The sequence below is a fragment of the Sinocyclocheilus grahami genome, unplaced genomic scaffold (assembly GCF_001515645.1).
Source record: "Sinocyclocheilus grahami isolate Dianchi unplaced genomic scaffold, SAMN03320097.WGS_v1.1 scaffold36.1, whole genome shotgun sequence".
NCBI classification, from domain to species: Eukaryota; Metazoa; Chordata; class Actinopteri; order Cypriniformes; family Cyprinidae; genus Sinocyclocheilus; species Sinocyclocheilus grahami.
Window position 1 is genome coordinate 3074859 of NW_015505215.1, and position 20994 is coordinate 3095852.

General features: G+C 39.2%; 1 protein-coding gene across 1 annotated transcript in view; it reads left to right on the plus strand.

Moving 5' to 3' along the window:
* ankfn1a (ankyrin repeat and fibronectin type III domain containing 1a) overlaps positions 1–20369 on the plus strand; it is a 116386-nt gene extending 96017 nt beyond the window's left edge. Inside the window, exons 16-25 of the mRNA XM_016267261.1 lie at positions 3020–3119; positions 6054–6186; positions 6929–7045; positions 7559–7774; positions 8171–8337; positions 11693–11834; positions 13263–13548; positions 14952–15007; positions 17251–17464; positions 19196–20369. Coding sequence (XP_016122747.1) covers positions 3020–3119; positions 6054–6186; positions 6929–7045; positions 7559–7774; positions 8171–8337; positions 11693–11834; positions 13263–13548; positions 14952–15007; positions 17251–17464; positions 19196–19959 — 2195 coding nt within the window. The 3' untranslated portion in view covers positions 19960–20369. The remainder of the gene's footprint in view (positions 1–3019; positions 3120–6053; positions 6187–6928; positions 7046–7558; positions 7775–8170; positions 8338–11692; positions 11835–13262; positions 13549–14951; positions 15008–17250; positions 17465–19195) is intronic.
* Positions 20370–20994: the final 625 nt, after the last annotated feature.

The following is a 20994-nucleotide window of genomic DNA, read 5'->3' on the forward strand; positions in this document are numbered from 1 at the left end:
ATAAATAGAAGTCACGTTTTTTTCATCTGAAATGTGCAGCGATTTATTTTCCAAAGCCACTCATATAATGCAGAAACACTCATGAAGCAAGCAAAACATGCGCAACGCGTGCACGTATTTGTCCTGGTGCAGAATGAGACAAGTACAGTACAACCTAGCGCATTTCACACAGGCTGTTAGTTTCACTTTCGCCAGAAAGTCGTGTATGCTTAAGGGTGAAAATAAATGACGATTATAGTGAATGACCATATAAATTGTCTTATATTTACGATTTAGTTTTAATCCAAATGATGCATGCTAAGTGAGCGAACATCAGTAAAGATCACACAACAGAAGTGCACGCTCTCTCTCTCTCCCTCCCTCCCTACCATTAAGTAACGTGTGCATTGTTTTACTTACTTCTTTTTGACATATCCGACCGAACTACAAACTTTCCAGTGCTGTCTGTGAGAAAGGGATAGTCACTCGACAAGCTCGCTCATCTGCACTGCCGCGCGCTCAATCCACTCAGCGTGATTTGCTTTCCAGCTGGGGCAAATCAGCTATACAGGCATTAATACTGAATGTTTTATATTCATTGCATACATATACTTCGTAGACATCTTTAAGTTCTAATAACTCAATTCTGCTGTCTGTTGTCGGTGTTTCTTTGTCTGAATATGGCACTTATCACATGCTGTGTGGTATCAGCATTTGGTATCGGGGCATTTTAACGAGTATGAGTACGAGTACAGGAGCTCAGTATCGGGCCCGATACCGATACCAGTATTTAGGTCTTATGAGTTTTTGGTGTGGGTGTTAGATAATACGACTTGTTTTCAGAGAATATATATTGAATAGTAAAAATTTCAGTTAAAATATTCCAATAAAAAATAAAAATCCTTAGAAACAAAATAGTACAATATCTTGTTTATGTTTCTTACCACACTGTCAAAGACATAGTACACATTCTGGGACAGAAGTGAAATGCAAATAATTAGAGAATAAGCAAGCAAGAATACATTTCTTAAGATATTAATCTAGTTATAAGGACTTATAGAGATATTTGCTAGAAAACAATATAAAAAATAATGATTATGAAATTTATTTGCAATATGTGTGCATTATATGTCCCCCATAAGCACACATGCTGGCAGGGGCAATGTATTTACCCAAGTTATTTTTGGAGCGACGGTGTTCGAAAATAAATCTGCTAAATTAATCAGCATCAGTACAATAACACCACTATAAAAACCACTCTGAAAAAAATACAGCTCGTTTAAGCAGAGGTTATCTTAATTTATGATGTGTATATGTGGAGCTGAGAGGTTGCTCTCAAGCCGAGGTGTGTGTGTGTGTGTGTGTGTGTGCGCGTGTGTGTGTGCGTCGTGCACACAGCTCCCAGTGTTCCTGCATGAGACACAGCAACACCCACACGAACAGCGCGATCGCTCACACGCACACCTCCGCTCTCTGCCGCTGCTATGTAAGCGCTTTCTGTCAACGAGGGCCTGGAAAGTCTGGCCACGATCGTTATGGATGATCTCGCTCGCTCTCGTATGCTGAAAAGGGTCCGTTGACCCCCGCTAAATTAGTTAGAATGAAGAATGCTACCAGCACTCGCCGTCTCTCCGACTCTCACTCACCTCATTTTATGGTTGCCCTCACTCTGCGGTAGACAGATGGATTGCCAAGTCATTAATCAAAGGCGATCCGTTTTTTTCTTCTTTTTGCTTTCATAAATGAAAAGGCATTTCTTTATTTATTTAGTGTGACAGTTTGGTGGCACAGGAGGCCAATGCACTCATGTCTTATAATCTGCTTGTCAAAGCCAGTTAACCTTCTGAGGGAGAAATAAATACGAATTCTGCACTCAACTTATCAACACGTGCAGTGGCTCTGTTTGCGGAGACTGGAAACTACCGCTGATCTTCACATAAAAATGTTCAAACGGATTTAATGTGTTCCCAAAGTGGATAATTATGTTCTCACTCCTACTTGTTGTAATACAAAAATAGTGGTTGACATCCAAACTTGTCTGGTTGTGATATTCCAGCGTATGTAATCAAAGTTGACTTTTTTTTTCAATAGGGACGTAATTGTCTTGAGATTCCAGTAAGTTTCTCTGTTGCGGTTTTGAGGTTACGTTATTTCAATATCTAGCCAAGCAGGAAACAATCAGTGCGCGCATTTAATCACGTACTGTTAACAGTCGCCACTGTAGGGTCAAAGGGGCCAAGGTTTAATCTTCTTAAGGGACTTGTAAGACACATTATTCCTTGAAGAGTTTGATAGTGATTTTCAAACAGAAAATCTGCCTTCCTACCTCCCTTTCAAGCCCCTCCGGTGGAGACACGGAGACTAGGTTAGCGTGATTGCTCTCACAGTGACTCGCTCGCTCTGATGGCCACTTTCACATTGTAAACAGCTTCTCAGCCAAATGGATTGTTCCGTCTGCCCTGCTGTTTACACGGGGGGCAATTACGTGACGCTTAATTTCACAAAAACAGGGACGTCTGAAGATTGGCATCGCTGAAATTTGGGCTGATATGGCTGCGCTTGAAGCGGGAGATACGCAGCTGAAATGTTCCAGATAACCGGTTTGTCGGTGGCCTGACTCCCCCGAACCCTCACTTACGACCCTGAGGCTCTTTCACCCTGTCTGTCTTCAAAGTGCTCTACGTTTATTCCTTCATTCAGCATGTTGTTTGGTCTGTTTTGCTCTTTACAATGATTTTTTTGTTTTGATGACAACAGTTTTCAAGCAATTCGGAAATGTTAATCTCAAGAGGATGACCAAGTTCATACTCAATAAATCACTTGGTTTTCTAAACAACTAGTCAATTTTAAGGAAGTCAGAATGAATCTAAGAACCCACCGTTTTCAGTAGAGTACCTTGCAGATATATAGGATGATTTTTCACACAGTTTTTCCATTGTAGGTCTCTCACACTATTTTCAGTCTCCCATAGGAATCTACCAAGTCTATATATTTTGTTGTTTTTACCTGTCTGTTCATCTTGACTCCTTTTTTTCCCCAGACACATCAAAGTTGCAGAATCCAAGTCGTAAACAGTCAGTGTCCCGGAGCCTGAAACACCTTTTTCACTCATCTACTAAATTTGTCAAGAGTCTCAAAAGGTGGTATGAGCATATTACACAAGGTGGCACTTTCCCACAAAAAGATTACATATTAGTGTCACATTAGCATTTATTGCAGCATTAGAGGCAAAAATTGTTATTGCTGGATTGTTGTGCTATTAGATATGTGCATGAAAATAGTTTTGAGCATTTTTGAGCATTGAGCAGAATTTGACCTTTTCAACTGAATCCAGCAATCAAAATCATATAATTGTCATAATTTTGTTAAAATCATGTCATAATTTTTAAAGAATCTTTTGAATTAATTATTAATTAACCAACTATATTTATAATGCCTTTATTTATAATTGTAATTCGTTTATAATTAATTGTGATATTACATGAACAGTAAAAAAAAAAAAAGATGACAAAAAACAATTTTGTCTTTAATTTGAATGTTTATGTGATATTTATTGCTAGAAAATGACTAAATTGCTGTCTAGGGTTTTTAACCACATTTATTTTTTTTTAAATGTATTTATTTATTTAGTCATTTAGCAGACGCTTTTATCCAAAGCGACTTACAAATGAGGACAATAAAAGCAGTCAAAACTAACAAAAGAGCAACAATATATAAGTGCAAATGACAAGTCTTGATTAGCCTAACGCAGTACACATAGCAAGGTGTGTGTATATATTGTAACAGGGTGGAAGGAACACGCGACAAGGAGAGCTCCAATAAATACCCCGGAGGGTGGATTTATTCACAGGGAATGTGCTCAAGTGAGTGCGCTGTGTCCTGAGGTGAGGTCGGGGTCAGCTTCCTGCTAATAAATAAGACGGGATGTTCCTCACCGCCCTGGATTTGAGACAGGACCGCTCCCAATCCCACGTCGGAGGCGTCCGTTTGCAGCAGGAAGGGGCATCCGAAATCCGGGGCGCGCAGGACCGGCTCGGACGTGAGCGCCCGCTTCACTCCCTGGAATGCCTCTTCCGCCTCAGCGTTCCAGGCCACTCGCTCTGGCTGCCCCTTCCTGGTCAGATCTGTCAGAGGGGCGGCTATCGAGGAGAAGTTAGGGATGAAACAGCGATAATACCCCGCCAACCCTAGAAAGGCTCGTACCTGGGTCTTCGTGCTGGGGCTCGGGGCGGCGTGCACTGCCTCGACTTTTTTTTCCTGGGGCTTGATGAGGCCGCGTCCTACTTGAAACCCCAGGTACTTCGCCTCGAAGGACGCTAGGTGACATTTGCGAGGGTTGGCGGTGAGTCCAGCCCTCCGTAGTTCCAGCAGCACCCCCCGCAGACGGTGTAGGTGGTCCTCCCAACGCTCCGAATGGATCACCACGTCGTCCAGGTACGCAGCGGCATACTGCTGGTGCGGCCGTAACAGGACATCCATCATCCGTTGGAACGTGGCTGGGGCCCCATGTAGGCCGAACGGAAGGGTCCGGTACTGCCAATGGCCACTAGGAGTAGAGAAAGCCGTTTTAGGTTTTGCATTTTCGGAGAGGGGTACCTGCCAGTATTCCTTCGTGAGGTCAAGAGTGGAGATGTACCGGGCCCTTCCCAGGCGATCTAGGAGCTCGTCCACCCGAGGCATTGGGTACCCGTCAAACTCCGACACTTCGTTTAGGCGTCGGAAGTCGTTGCAGAAGCGGAGGGTGCCGTCTGGTTTGGGAACCAGAACAATTGGGCTGGACCATGGGCTGCGCGATGGTTCAATCACCCCTAATTTCAACATCTGCTGGATTTCCGTCTCAATAGCCTGCCGACGAGCTTCCGGGATCCGATAGGGCCGTTGCTTAACAATGACCCCTGGGGGTGTCCGGATGTCATGCCGGAGCACCTGGGTCTGCCCGGGCGTTGTGGAGAACACGCGGAGTGGGAGCCGCCGGCCTGCTTACTGGTCGGGAGATACCCTCCGGCGTGCGTTGCTCCTGGGCCACCCTCCAGGGAAAAGGCAATGGAGGCAACTCCGCCAGCTCCATTGCCTCCACGAGCTCCAGGGTTGTAGCGGGGTTCCGCATCCCCACGGCTTGGCGGTGGGTCCGTGGTAGAGCTCTGAGGAGTCGATCGATCACCACGAGTTCCGCTACGTGGGCGGCCGTAGGACCCCCGTCCAACAGCCAGTGTTGCGCCAGACGAGACAACTCGGCGGCCTGGGCACGGGCGGGCAAGCGGGCTGGTAGCCAATGCAAATTGATGAACAGAGGTGTGACATGCATTCTTTTCGGCTCATTAAAGATTAATCTTGCAGCGGCATTTTGGATTAATTGTAGAGGTTTGATAGAAGTGGCTGGAAGACCTGCCAAGAGAGCATTGTAATAGTCCAGCCTGGATAGAACAAGAGCTTGAGCAAGGAGTTGTGTTGCATGTTCTGAAAGAAAGGGCCTGATCTTCCTAATGTTGTATAAAGCAAATCTGCAGGACTGGGCAGTTTTAGCAATGTGGTCTGAGAAATTCAGCTTATCATCAATCCCAACTCCAAGGTTTCTAGCTGTTTTTGAAGGAGTTATGGTTGATGAGCCTAACTGGATGGTGACATTTTGATAAAGCGATGGGTTTGTTGAAACCACAAGCAGTTCTGTCTTAGCCATTTAGAAATGGCAAGAGTTGCAAAAACTGCAAACATTTTTACAATGAATAGAAAATAAAACCTGTATAATTATTACATTGAACTATAATATTGCTTTGTTGTACTGCTAATTTTTAAGTTGCTTTGCTGTCTCTGCTAATGAATATATCTAAAATAAAAATGTAATATTTTATTTGCTTGCTGTGAGTTTAACGGTCAACATTATGTTAACTTTAAAAAACTCATATCACTAAATATTTGCGGGAAAAAAAAGAAGACCCCCCTCTTTAGCAGTTTCAGGCCCTATTTTGTACTATATTCTTTGAAAGTGCCAAGCATTGTAGAATTAACATTATAGCTGAAAAGGCTGAATTCGTCTTGTTCTGAATAGGTTCTCTTGGCTGTTTTTTCTTTTTCAGGGGAGTTTATATAGCATCTGTATTTTACCATAAGGACAGTCTGCTAGTGACTAATGAGGATCAGATCCCCATAGTGGAGGTGGACGACTCATACAGCAGCTCCCTCATGCAGGACTTTCTGTGGTTCACCAAGGTATGTAAAAACATACAGTCAACCGCGACATTAAGCAGCGGAGAGGTCAGGAGAGAAACTGCACTAAAGTAACGTGCGTTTTGTTAACACTGAACTGAAACATACATTTTCTGTGTTTTCATTACACATCTCTTTGACAAGCGTCAATATTTTTGTTGGTTTCTTCCAAATGCAGCCTGCGGTCAGCTTAGCGTCCTAAATATATTCTGTCAAAGTGAACAGTCACCACACTTTTGACGTTAGGCCTTGCATTTGTAATTAGCCCATCATTACAAGGCTAAAGGGGTGTGATGCAAGAAGCAGAGAGAGTCTTAGCAGAATATAGCTCTTTGTTTGATAGCCAAATACTTCTAGATTTTATGGTGAGATTGGAGGTAAAGTTATACTCATGGAATGAACCTTGCTGCATTTTAAGCACTCATATCCACATCCAAATGTTTATTTTACAACTTGTCTCCTAATATGCAACTAAAAAATGAAAGTTTGTTAAGGCAAATTTTGATATTGACTTGATGAACCTTGTCTCCAAGTTTAAAATAGTTTGAAGGTTAAACAGTCACATAAACAGGCAGGCACACAGATGGTTTCTTCTTTAAAAATGATGGACTTTTCCGTCTAAAGCACCTTATAGCAGAGATATCGCCTCACTGAAGATAAAGCACTCTGGCACTGAATGATGTCGAGGAATTAGGTAAATAACTTCCTCCAACTTCATAAGTGTACGTGTGTGTTTATTTTGCAGCTGTCCTGTATGTGGGAAGACATCCGGTGGCTGAGACAGAGCCTGGCAGTCTCCACCTCTTCCTCTTCCACTCTGCAGTCCAGACAGAAGATGCTGGCAGCCGCGGGCCAACTGCAGGTTTGCCAGCCCGTGATGAGCCTTGCTAACAATTTATCACTATAATGGGATTTGATCTCAGTACAAATTGAAATTGAGTGGGATAATCTCTTATGTGGGACTCTGAGCAGAGTGTGTGTCTGTGTTTGTGTTTGAGCATATTTTATAATGCATCCCTGAAAGTTAAATTAAAATATTTAAAATATTTCTTTTTCAATGCAATACATATACAATATAACAATTATTTAATTAATTTATGTATTTTATTATCAAATTTTGAGAGAATTACACTTTGAGAGAAATACTGGGTGCTTTGTCCTTTTTGTCAGGTATTTTGTATTTCTATTGTCATAAATCAAAAGCACAATGATATGATAAAGAGGACAGTCTTTATTATATTATATATTATTATCGGTTCCATGGTGGTTTCAATGTCACAACCAAAATAAATAATAACAATTGTTTTGTAGTGGACACCATGCAAAGCGTCAGAGGTTTAAATTCTTCTCTATTTCGCTGTCTTTCTCCAAACAGAATCTTCTGGGCACTCACAATTTGGGCCGAGTCCATTATGAGCCTATTAAAGACCGTCATGGGAATGTCCTGCTTGTGACAGTGAGGGAGATGGATAGCCTTTATTCCTTTTTCAATGGGAAGTGGATGCAGGTATCCAAACTGCAGAGTCAGAGGAAGTCTCTTTCCACTCCTGAGGAACCATATGCCCTGGACATCCTCCTCATAACCATACAGGTAAATACAGCTCTGTCCTGACTCAAACGTCAACTCTTGCACTGTTTAGTCTGCAGACATTAATGATACCTCAAATAATCAGAATCAGAAAGAGCTTTATTGTCAAGGAATTTGTTCTGGTGACAGAAGCTTCCAGTACACAGAGACAACAACGACAACAACACACAGATAATAAGAATTAAAGATATGTGAATAAAATACACATATGTGTGTGTGTATATATATATATATATATATGAACATAAATAGAAAAAAAAAATATTTACAGTTGTGGTAAATAGATGGAATAGAATAGAATTTACAAGGAATGGAATAAGATGTAGGGTGGTATTAAGTAAATAATCCACCATTCAAAGAAAAAAAAGATTGTAATTTAAACTATTATTTTGATTGTAGGACATTCTGGCCTATCAGCGACGAAGTCAGCATCGGCTGTCCTCTGGACTTTATCTGGGTTACCTGAAGCTCAGCAGCTCTGTGGATCAGATCAAAGTTCTGGTTCCTCAACGTATGCCCAACATGCTCTGCCACACCAAGATACGAGACAACTGGAATGTGTCAAGGTCAGCTTAGAGTGTACTTCAACATTATTGATTTTTACACTTACTTCTACAGCTATTTCATATTATTAGTGTTTTTCTCTTTATATCAGAGGTGTCAACTTATTTTAGGTCACGGGCCATTTTGAACTAAATGTCAAGTAGTTAGAAAGGTTTTTTGTTCATTAAACTTTGGTGTAGAGCAGGGGTCTCCAACCCTTTTTACACCACGGACCGGTTACTTTTGAAAAATTTTCTTGCGGACCGGCTGGAGTGGGGGGGTTGGGGGGCGTTTGGGGGTGGGATATATCCTAATATATATAGCCTATAATATACAGTGGGTACGGAAAGTATTCAGACCCCCTTAAATGTTTCACTCTTTGTTATATTGCAGCCATTTGCTAAAATCATTTAAGTTAATTTTTTTTCCTCATTAATGTACACACAGCACCCCATATTGACAGAAAAACACAGAATTGTTGACATTTTTGCAGATTTATTAAAAAAGAAAAACTGAAATATCACATGGTCCTAAGTATTCAGACCCTTTGCTCAGTATTTAGTAGAAGCACCCTTTTGATCGAATACAGCCATGAGTCTTTTTGGGAAAGATGCAACAAGTTTTTCACACCTGGAGTTGGGGATCCTCTGCCATTCCTCCTTGCAGAGCCTCTCCAGTTCTGTCAGGTTGGATGGTAAACGTTGGTGGACAGCCATTTTTAGGTCTCTCCAGAGATGCTCAATTGGGTTTAAGTCAGGGCTCTGGCTGGGCCATTCAAGAACAGTCACAGAGTTGTCACTCCTTCGTTATTTTAGCTGTGTGCTTAGGGTCATTGTCTTGTTGGAAGATAAACCTTCGGCCCAGTCTGAGGTCCTGAGCACTCTGGAGAAGGTTTTCGTCCAGGATATCCCTGTACTTGGCCACATTCATCTTTCCCTCGATTGCAACCAGTCATCCTGTCCCTGCAGCTGAAAAACACCCCCACAGCATGATGCCGCCACCACCATGCTTCACTGTTGGGACAGGTGATGAGCAGTGCCTGGTTTTCTCCACACATACCGCTTAGAATTAAGGCCAAAAAGTTATATCTTGGTCTCATCAGACCAAAGAATCTTATTTCTCACCATCTTGGAGTCCTCCATGCGGGCTTTCATGCGTCTTGCACTGAGGAGAGGCTTCCGTCGGGCCACTCTGCCATATGAAAAATTTAAGGGGGTCTGAATACTTTCCGTACCCACTGTATATAGCCTATATAATGTACGCTGTCTGAAACACATCTCTATATGCTTGTGCACGCTTTGATTGTGTGCGAGAACAGCGCGTTAGTATCGAATTAAGCTCTCTTTCGTTTCTTATTCTTGTGGTTTAAAATTGCTTGAACATGTAAATTGGTCAATCGATCCGTTTAACCCCTAATATAAGGCTCTAATACGTGACAGATCAGAGCAGAAAATATCTTTCATTTACTTATTTAGCATGAAATCGTCAAATTGCTACTCCATATCAATCGCATACAACGAAAATACTGAATAATAAGAACAATCATTAACACGCAATGTTAATGTCATATCTATACACATTTTTCCCAGAACGTTCTTGTGACCCGGTAGCAATTCTTCCACGGCCCGGTAGTGGGGACCTCTGGTGTAGAGCACATGCACATTGCCAGTTTTGTTGTTATTGTCATGAGCTACTTATGGAAGATATAAAAAAGGTAATTGCCACTTTTTACCTGAGTTCATGTCATGTTGGAATTTTTTTTGTGCAATTCTGAGAAAAAGAATATCGAGATATAAACTGAGAATCACAAAATGATAACTCATAATTGTGAGAAAAAAGTCTGAATTGTGAGATAAAAGTCGATTAACTTCTGTATTTTTAATTTTGTGACAGAAACAAACAAACAAAAAATAAAGTGAGATGTAAACTCAAAAAAAGTCAGAATTGCTAAATATAAACTGAAATATAAAAGGAATTGCAAGAGAAGAATTCTGAGTTTATATCTCACAATTCTTTATATTTCAGATTTGCAAGAAAAAAAGTCTGTGAGATAAAAAGACCAATTACCTTTTTTATTTTTTAAATCCCATGGTAATAAGCTTCAATAGCTTGGCCCACAAACTTGCGGGAAAATGTTTTCCTCAAATCATCCTGCATTTTGCAGTTCTCAGAAGCATTTTTTCTCTTTAAGTCTTTTCTCTTTTTTTTCCATCTCAAAAATATGGAGGAAAAAAGACCCTAGGTTTAAAACCATTGGATAAAGATTACAGACAAAGACAGACAATTAAAGCATATATTCAAAGGCTGTAATTAAATCATAGAAATATTTTCTCCTTTTTTATTCATTTATTGCTTTTACCAAAATACCAGCAAATGTATATGTACATCTTGACTCATCATAAAAACCTCTTATGCAATTTAATAAATGTTATTGATATGAACGTTCAGTTTTGAACCTTTTATAGCACCGTATTTCTTACTGGTGAAGCGAATACGAGCTCTCCAGAGTGAGTGTACCTGAGAAGATTGAAATATGCCTGAACTCCACGTCGGGTTCCCCCTCACCACAGGCTTACATAGTTTCTTGACACCACCATTTTTTACAGTCAAAACAAAACTGCTATTTGTTTTTGTTCGGTAAAGGAGCTATTTATTTATTTTCATCTCGGGTCATGGTGTTGACCTTGGTAGGTAGCTAGAGACAGGGAGAGTATTATCCTGCAGCTCTGTGTGGTAGTAAAACAAAATTTACTATGGGGCCGGACTGTGAAAGTCAGTGGGAGGTTCACACAGGACGATGCCCACTCACGGCTCGAGGAAAACCTCTGGAGCAAAGAAATTCTCCTTTTTTTCCACCAACCGCCTTGAGGGTGTCCTTGAGACTAAGACCAAATGACTTAATTTTCCCCCGTCATCATCTTACCCGCGTACTGTGAGCTGATGCTTTTCATCCTCTCAGTTTTTTATGAAATTTATAGAAAGTTAAATTAATTTTAAATCATTTTACCTAACTGTAAAATTCTAGTTTTCTTTGGATTTATGGATATTTTGTCACAGATATTAGAGTAATAATTCTTTTTAAATTCTCTTTGCAATATATTTTTTTAATTCTCTCTGCAACAAATACCCAAGCGTTGTCTCGTTCCTAGGCACCTGTTTTAGCATTATTGGACATTTAAGAACTTTTCTTGGTGTAAAATGTTCAGATTAAAAGGAAGAGTTTTTTGTGGTTGGCCACAAGCATCTCACTAAACCTTATCCTAAAAATCAGACATGCCATCCCACTAGCCTTTGGAAACCACTCTGTCAAGGACACTACTGGATACAGTAATATAGAGCTGTGTGTATGTTGACTAAATGCTGTCTCTTCCCACCCAGGAATGAGTGGGAATGGCTGCAGTCACTGTCTGGCCCTGTGGAGGTGGAAAGAGCAGATCAGGCTACAGACTGCCTCCTCTTCTCTGAGCTCCAGACGACCATTAAGAGTCTGCTGCACCAGATCAATCTACCTCTCCACCAGGTACTGCAGTCTACTGGACAGGTTTGTGGTATCATTGTGTAAAGCACCACAATCATAAAAAAATATAAAGTTTGTCAATATATTTTACTTAATACTTTGAGATCTGTATAGATGGATAGATAGATAGATAGATAGATAGATGGGTAGTTTGAATAGCATGGATTAGGGATGTAACGATTAACCGCGAGCCAGTTGAAAATCGATTCAAATATGTGACGATTCAAATCGGTTGAGATGCTAAACAAATCACAATTAATTTAGTGGTAGGAGTTTATACTGGGAGCTTACTGTCTTTAGAAAAGTTTATATATAATTTGTTCTTTTCATCTTGCCTCTGTATAATGCATATTAAAGTTCATAAGTGCAGCGCTGCTTTGTTTACAGCGGAACCCAAGGAAACGCTTTGAGCGCCAACTGCTGGCAGAGAGTGAATCTGCGTCTCATTCAGCTCGTCCACTGTTTCATGCAGATATTTTTATGTATAGTTTCACAAAACTGAAGTCAAACCATTCTGTTTTTGCTTCAAATTTCAAAATTATACAATCTAATTTAGATTAAAAACGGACTATGTTGCATGTATGCAGCATCTTTGTTTGGATCATGATTAAAATGCAGTGGTTGCCTCTAATTTTAAATGGAAAGAGCACAGAGATTTCTTTTATTTGTGTTACTTATGTATTTGATTTGGGGCTTGTTTTAAAATTTCAATTTAGTTTTGTTATTTAAATTTACATTATATTTAAATTTTGTCATTTAGCGGACGCTTTTATCCAAAGCGACTTACAAATGAGGACAATAGAAGCAATCAAAACCAACAAAAGAGCAATAATATGCAAGTGCTATATTAGCATATTATTATAGTTATATTTCAATTTCACAAAGAAATGTGCGGCATTTTGTCCAAGCAATAATAAAAGGACACATTTAATTTATAATTTGTCTTAAATCTAATTTTGTAAAAAATAAATAAATCGTGAATCGAATCGAATGGTGAAATCAAAATCGTGAATCGAATCATGAGTTGAGTGAATCATTACATCCCTAGCATGGATGGATAGAAAGATGGATGGATGGATAGAAGGGATCGATAAATGGGTAGTTAGAGGGGACAGATGTTATGGATGGATGGATGAATGGATGGATGGGTAGACAAAGAAGGATGGATAGATAGACGGATAGAGGGGATAAGATGCATGGACAGAAAAAGACGAATGAATAGATAGATGGATAGACAGATGGATGGATGAATAGATAGAAAGGATAGATAGGTTAATGGATGTATGGATGGACATAGATGGATGGATAGACAGATGGATAGATACTACTGAGTTTTGGAATTTTTGCTCGCTACTTAGTTATGGCATAACATTGTTACCCTTCGACCCTCGTGAGTTAAAGTCTGTGTGTGTGTCTGTGTGTCCCACACAGGCCAAGCACTTCCGTCTTTACACACACGAGGTGCTGGAGCTGGGTCACAATGTGTCCTTTCTTCTGCTGCTGCCCGCCTCAGACGACGTTTGCTCTGCCCCGGGACAGACCAACCCCTACACACCACACTCGGGGTTCCTCAACCTCCCTCTTCAAATGTTTGAGCTCGGTACACTGGCTTCTGTTTCAACCCCTACAATATTAGCTCAGTTGGCCTTATTAAAATCCACAGATTCCTCCCCCCTCTGCCCCCAGTCACACTCCCTTAGGACCTCTAGTAAATCAAGCAGACACACACACATCAACACCATTTTTAACAAGCTTCTTTTACCGTTTTACCGTTTCTTTTTACAAAAATGATGAAGTACTTTATAAGGGCCTGAACTCATAAATATAATACAACATAAGAACAATTTGTCACCTTATGCTTTTTCTACAGCAATATGTTTTTGGGTGACGTGTAAGAATATACTTTTTCAAGCTAAATACCCGAGCTGAACGTGTAGCGTTTTCTGCTCATTTCTACAATTTAAGCTCTTCATCAGTTCTCAAATAGCTGTTTTATAAGATCTGTATTATTTTGTGTTTTCTACAGCTTGATTTATGTCTTCGAGCTATATTAGTTCAGGAATAATTTGCAAATGAATCTCCATTGTGATTGGATCAGTCAGTGTGAGCCTACTTTGCGCATCCATCACAACAAATCCATTCCTTCCCAATTTAAATAATTTGTTGCACTGCAGGCATTTTGCATCTTTATAGCCAAGCTTAACAGTGTTTTTGGTCTTCAACAGGGAATTTACCCTAAATAATATGCTTTCACAAATTCTGCAGTCACTGGAAACTATTGATTAATCACCTTGAATAAATAAGAAGTAAACTACTGTACAAAAGTTTGGTGTCGGTAAGATTTATTAATGTTTTTGAAATAAGTCTCTTATGCTCACCAAAGCTATACAATAAAAACAGTAATATTTTGAAATATTTTTTTATAATTAAAAATAACTAGTTTCTATTTGAATATATTTTAAAGTGTAATTTATTCATGTAATGGCGAAGTTGAATTTTTACTCCAGCCGTTACTCCAGCCTTCAATGTCACATGATCCTTCAGAAATTATTCTAATATACTGATTTGGTGCTCAAATAAAACTGTGCATATTTATCAAATTTGAAAACAATTGAGCTACTTAATATTTTTTTATGTAAACTGATTTTTTCAGGATTTTACTGATCCCAAACGTTTGAATGGTATTGCATGTGATAATTTCAGTTATTCAGACTTATGCCAATGCATTCAGTTACTTCATAGATGAGAACGTATGCGTGAGGTGATGTATAGCAACAAACAGGTGTGTAGGATAGTGCTATAGTGTTTTTTTTTGTTGCTGTTTAGTATTTTAAAATTGTTTGTACACTATCTGAAATGATGCTTTACTGCTTCATTCCCTTTTATTAGCCACATTCGTGTTGTTCCAATTACAACTTTTAGCTATACGTCATTCATGTTTCAGTCCTGAGGATCACATGTTTATTCTCATGTGCTTGGGAGTGTTGGAAACATCAAACTTCAAAAACAATTTAAACTAATAATCCAGTTAGGATAGTTTATTGATGTCATAAAGCATAACTACTAGACGTATAAACTGTAAAACAAGTTGTTTTTCTTGTGTCTAAATTTCAATAACAGCTCAGCAGACTTTCTTACAATTCGACTTGAAAGAGAGGCGTGTGTTAAGTGTGCCGGTCTGAAATAATCCCTCTCCGCCACCCCGGTCTGGACGATTAATTGAGATTGACCACAAAACCACAAGAGTGTTTGTGTGATGTCAGGTCCAAGAGGCGCTGGAAAAAAGCAGCACTCTGACCACAGATTACACAGCGCCTAAGAGTGACGAGGGAAAAAAATAATACCAATCAATGAGTGTGACAGCGAGAAAAGAGCCACGTCTGTCAGAGTGGCATGGTGGTGGAGAGTGCTTTGCGCTCCTCTCTCGTGCGAGAGGGCAGGTTTGTGTCGCCGTGAGGTCCTGTTAAAGAGCTAGCGGCAGACCGCAAAATGCACGTTTCAGATGCATGTGGCGAGATGTGTCATTGAGGTGGAGCTTCCATGACACTCAGATTTACTTAGTAGTAACTTTTTGGCTTTAAGGTGGCAGATTTACAAGTTTGCTGCTATAATGCGAGTGAAATAAGCTAGTTAATCTGATATTACTCACAGAGGGTTTTTTTGCACAGCACAACTTTTTGGCTATAGAAGTTCTCAAGTGGTATTAGTTCAGGGCCCAGATTTTACAATGGACATAAAGTGGTGAACTAACAAGATACCAAAATTGTGTATCATACAGACAAAAATGTCCTTAAATCTAACACTAAAATTGTTAACATGACAGGCTGAGAGGGAAGATTGACTGTTAGTTTCGAAATATCTCTTGAATTGTTGTTTTCTTTGACAGCCAATAACTCACTACACAAAACAAATTATGGTTGACACAAACCAATTATTATTCTCCTTGGAACTGAACCTATTTAATTTAATGTAATACAAGTCACGTTTTCTTCTACTTTGTGTTGTTTTTTTTATAGCTTGAGGATAAAGGACTGTCAAGCAGCCTGTCCGTGTTGCATCGGTCTTATATTTTTTGCCAAATATTTTGTGTCATAATAGTGTTGAGTTTGATTTCACAGCCTTTGATGCATATAAAAATGGGAAACCTTTTCTCATCCCTTTTAACGGTCATTTTGCCGTCCTAAATATGCATGATTACATGGTCAGATGCATTTTATTATTTCCATTTAACATTATTTCTCCATGCAGTCCATGCCCGGTTGGAATGGACCTTGGCTGACAAGCAGCCTCTGAATGTTGGATCTCTAATATTTTAATATTTTTCTCCAAATGTTTTGCATCAAAATACCGCTGAGTTTGATTCCACAGCCTTTGACGCACATAAAAAGGAAAACATTTTCTCATTCCTTTAATAATGGTCAGGAATATTCATTTTGCTATCCTAAATAGCAGGTCAGTTCCATTTTATTATTTCCATTAAACATTATTTTTCCTATTATTGTTCATATCAGAACAGACCTGTGATTCATTTTTGGGTTGAGAGTTGCTATATTAGAGCACTGGGTATGATATATAAGCCACACTGCCTATTTATTCTTATTTTCCCCTAATTTGTTGCAATATTTCCCAGCCAGCAGCATCAGCCAAACATTTATTAGTTGAAGTAGTCTATTTCGCAACTTAAAGAAACTCATATTATTGCCCTTGTCATACTGGAGTCCCCTCTTTGTCGTTAGAAGCGCGGCATATTTTCCAAAGGAGTCATCCTGTGGTGTCAAGGCTCATTCCCATAAGCTGGATCTCACATGGCATTTGCTAGAAAGAGCTCAGATTGCAGAGCGTTTTTTTTCTTCGTCTACCCTGCTTCATTTTTGTACAGCCTTTTTCCTTTCAATTTGAACTAAGCTCCTTGTAAATACAATTGCTATAGTATGTCCCAAGGATGGAAAATATGAAAGTGGTAGTTGTGAAGATTCACTGCATGGAGGTTAACAGCTCTGATTGAAAACACATTTTACTTCTCATTTCGCTTCTGCACACTAAACAGCAGCAATATGTACAATTCAGCTCTGACGTGCTGTGATTGGTGAACAGAGGAAGATGACACAAAATAAATTATGATATTAGTCACGGTCATGCCCCTTCAGACTTCACTGCAAGTTTTCTGTGGCCTCCTTTTGAAGCTTTTGTGTGATGCGCTTTAATGGTTTGAAAAGCTTTGTGATGTTTGTGGGGGAAACGCTTGTGACGTTTGTGTGGGGGAAATACTGCGTTTCTCACACTGAAAGCTGCGATTTGCATTTATATCGAATCAACATTTAAATAGCACCCTTTAGTTTTCAAGCTAACCTTATTTTCAGCATTTCCAATGAAATAACTGCACACAGCCTCACTGTTTTTTTCCATTGTGTGTTTGAAGCAATCGGACGAGATGTGGCGAGACGTCCGCTGGATCACCAATGCCCTGCAGCACGCCCGCTATAAGCAGCCTCTCGGTTGGGTGCCTATCACCTGGTTAGTAGATGTCAGCGTGGAGCCTCCTGTCCAGAAAAATGACTCCATGTCCTCTAACACAGACTACGTGCCCACTCCCTCGCCCTCTCCAGAAATGAGGAGACGAAAGTCCACAATCGGTAAATGCTGTTTTTCAATAGCTGCCTTTCATCCAGGCATAAAAATATGTGTGTGTTGCATTCAAATTTGTATTATATTTGCAGTAGTGAGAACGTGGCATTTGTTGACAGCACAAAAGAAAGTTTCTGCAGGAAAAAAATAAGTGCATCGGCTTCATTATAATTCAACACACTTATTGTTATGATAAAACATTCAGAATTAAAGCTTTGAGATGCCAGAGCATTACAGGGTGTACAAAAAGTAGAGAGTTTATAAAATTGTGGTAACAAAAATATAACAAAAGACACTAGTTTTCAAGAAATAGATGAAAGACAGATTACACTCACTTCAGTAATGTTCTGGTGCCCTGTGATGCTTGGAAATTTGGGCTTCTTTAGGTTTCAATCTATATCACTAAGGATTGGCAAATTATGATAATTCACAGACCTCGGTCATCATTACTGTCTGTTCTAATAAGACCCAATTGCACCATGTCTTGATTTGATAGATTTGCATTTGTCTAAGGCATTGCACAAATCTTGAAGTCACAAACTGCTTATTTTATTTTTTTAAACACAAAGTGGCGACAAATTTAAGGCCAAATATTGATGATTTAATGATTCCGAGTCTTACCAGTGTCTCAGTGCATTCTTAAAAAATAAAAACCATGCAGTGCTGATAAAATACGCCTTTACATTTATTTTGAATGTATTAAGAAAATTAAAAACATTAATTAAAAACAGATGTTAAGACAATTTAAATAGTATTACTTATGTGGTCAAATGTGTACAATAAAGATGCATATTGCCTGTCTGCTGGTTGTTTTTACTTTTATTTTCTAACTTTTATATGCCAATTTTCCCAGGATTATAATTATTGCATTATGTGTGAGGATGTGTGTTCAACCAACCTGCGGCATTAAAATTTAAATACTGTAAATTGAAGTAAAAAATAAAGTAAATTAAATCTGTTTTCATTGATCTTTCAGAAAGAACCTATGCATGATTCTTCACTATACACCATAGATACTTTATAGTATCTTTTAATGCATTTAACAAAACATTATTACATTTATATAATGCTTGACAGTATGTGTGATTTCACAGCAGTTTTATTTTCTATATTATAAATATACACTACTGTTCAAAAGTTCAGGTCAGTTAAGTAATCTATCTATCTATCTATCTATATCTATCTATCTATCTATCTATCTATCTATCTATCTATCTATCTATTTAAAGAAATTAATACTTTAATTCAACAAGGATGCATTAAATTGATGTGAAGTGACAGTAAACTGTTTCAAATTCATTCTGTTCTTTGGAAAACATGTATCACAGTTTCTACAAAAATATTAATAACAAAACTATTTTCAGCACTGATAATAATAAGAAATGTTCCTTTAGCATATGACACTGAAGACTTGAGTAATGACTACTGAAAATTCAGCAAAAGAGTTATTTCAATTGAAATAATAATTCACAATATTACTGTTTTAACTGTATTTTTGATCAAATAAATGTAGCCTTGATGATCGCAAAATACTTTAAAACAAACCGACCGCAAACTTTTGAACAGTGATGTATATTGGCTGTTTCACAATGGACTCTGGACATGGTTCATCCAATCAGATTTTAGAGGCAAAACTATCATTTTATTATAAAAATTTATTTTTAAGGAAGCATGTCTAATTCTAAATACACTTTGCTTATTTCCAATGGACTTATTATTTCAATCCCCATCTGTTGCAGATTCCCAACCGGGTTCAGATGAAGAGGGCTGTTCTGAGGTCTTTCTCCCCACAGACAGTGACTACGACTCCAGTGACGCTTTGAGCCCTCGTGACCTGGACTTAGTTTACTCCTCAGCCCAGGATCTCTCCCATCAGGCTGTGCACGTCCTCAGCGGCAGCGCTCCTGATGTTCTTCAGATGCACGATCTCAAATATAGCGCTTGCTCCAAGTCCATCCTGGAAACCGAAGCATGCACCAAGGACATGGAGGACCTATCGCTGTCCTCTTATTCTGTGAAGACCACAGACAAGCCATCCCGCTGCAAGTTCCTGGCCGATCCACCAACGAAACGTAAGCTGCTGTCCAAAAGCCATCCCCAGAGGAGTTATATTGGCGGGCCGCACCGCTGGCTGCGTGTACAGAGCGAGAGTCCCACTCCTTCACTATCCGAAGGCATCTACACCAGACAGAGCGATATCGACTTGCCGCTGGAGTCGCCACTCTCCCTACCGCACTCTCCCACTACCTCCTACAGTTTGGATGAGTACAGGGCGCCCTACAGGGAGTCTAAGCCCAATGTTCGCAGGATCTTTGTGGAGTCATGCAGCAAGACTTCACCCTGCAGAGATGTCCCACATTGGGAGGAGGAGGAGACGGGATCGAGAGGAGCTACAGCCAGAGAGGCCGGATCGGGATACAGCACTACAGCAGAAGCTCAGGATATGGATTCGGATGAGCAAACGAATGAACAAGTGTCGGAGATCCTCAGCAGCACTCTCTAGGATGATATAAGCATTCCATTATGTAGACATGGGGTTTTATCAGTACTAAAATTGATTCTAAGCTCCAAAACGCCCCTTTCCTCTCCAACTGCACACTTTACTACAGCTCACAGTTGTAATGAGTGAACACTTAGCCTAATCAATTCTTGCATCCTCTCTGCAGAGGATGAAGTTGCTGGTCAACTCTGCGGGACTCATAAATCATGGCTCTGACTGTTACAATGTTGATTATCAATGCAACGTGAAACAAAGCACTGCTTTTCCTCAGAACTTGAAATCGCCTCAGCCAATAGAGCCCAACAGTGAGCGCCCACTTTTTCAGCTGCCTTTGTTCTGAATGTATTTTTCCCATTAATTATCACCATAGGGGATGAAAAACTTCTTCAGACTAAAAGACTTTGAAGTCAACAAAACCCAAATCAGCTCTAAATATTACAGCTTTTTGATTAGAAGCTACAATAGTATTTAAACCAATTTATGACTGAAGTCCTCAATAACCTTTGTGACATTCTAAAGCATTCTAAACAGAAACATTCTAATCCACTGATTAGAAGTAAAACTAAATTAATTACATTTTTATATAAGGTAATAAGTGTGTATATTTATTGAAATATTTTAATCCATTGATTAAAAGTAAATATAGATAGATAGATAGATGATAGGTAGATAGATAGATAGATAGGTAGATAGGTAGGAAGGTAGGTAGGTAGATAGGTAGGTAGGTAGATAGATAGATAGATGATAGGTAGGTAGGTAGATAGATAGATAGCATGTAATTATGATAACAAGCATACAAATTTTATTAATTTAACCATTAATTTCACTATAATTTCAATCTTTGACATGGCCTTCTCAGTCAATAATAAAGATACAAATGTTATATTTTCACAGAATGTTCTACATCTTGTTGGATGATTTTATGTAGAAACAGTAAATCACAAAAAAAATTACTTTAGCTGGGTTTTCACAGGCAGGGTCTCATTTAGATATATTATTGTATTTTGTAGCAATGCAACAACATACTATATATACACA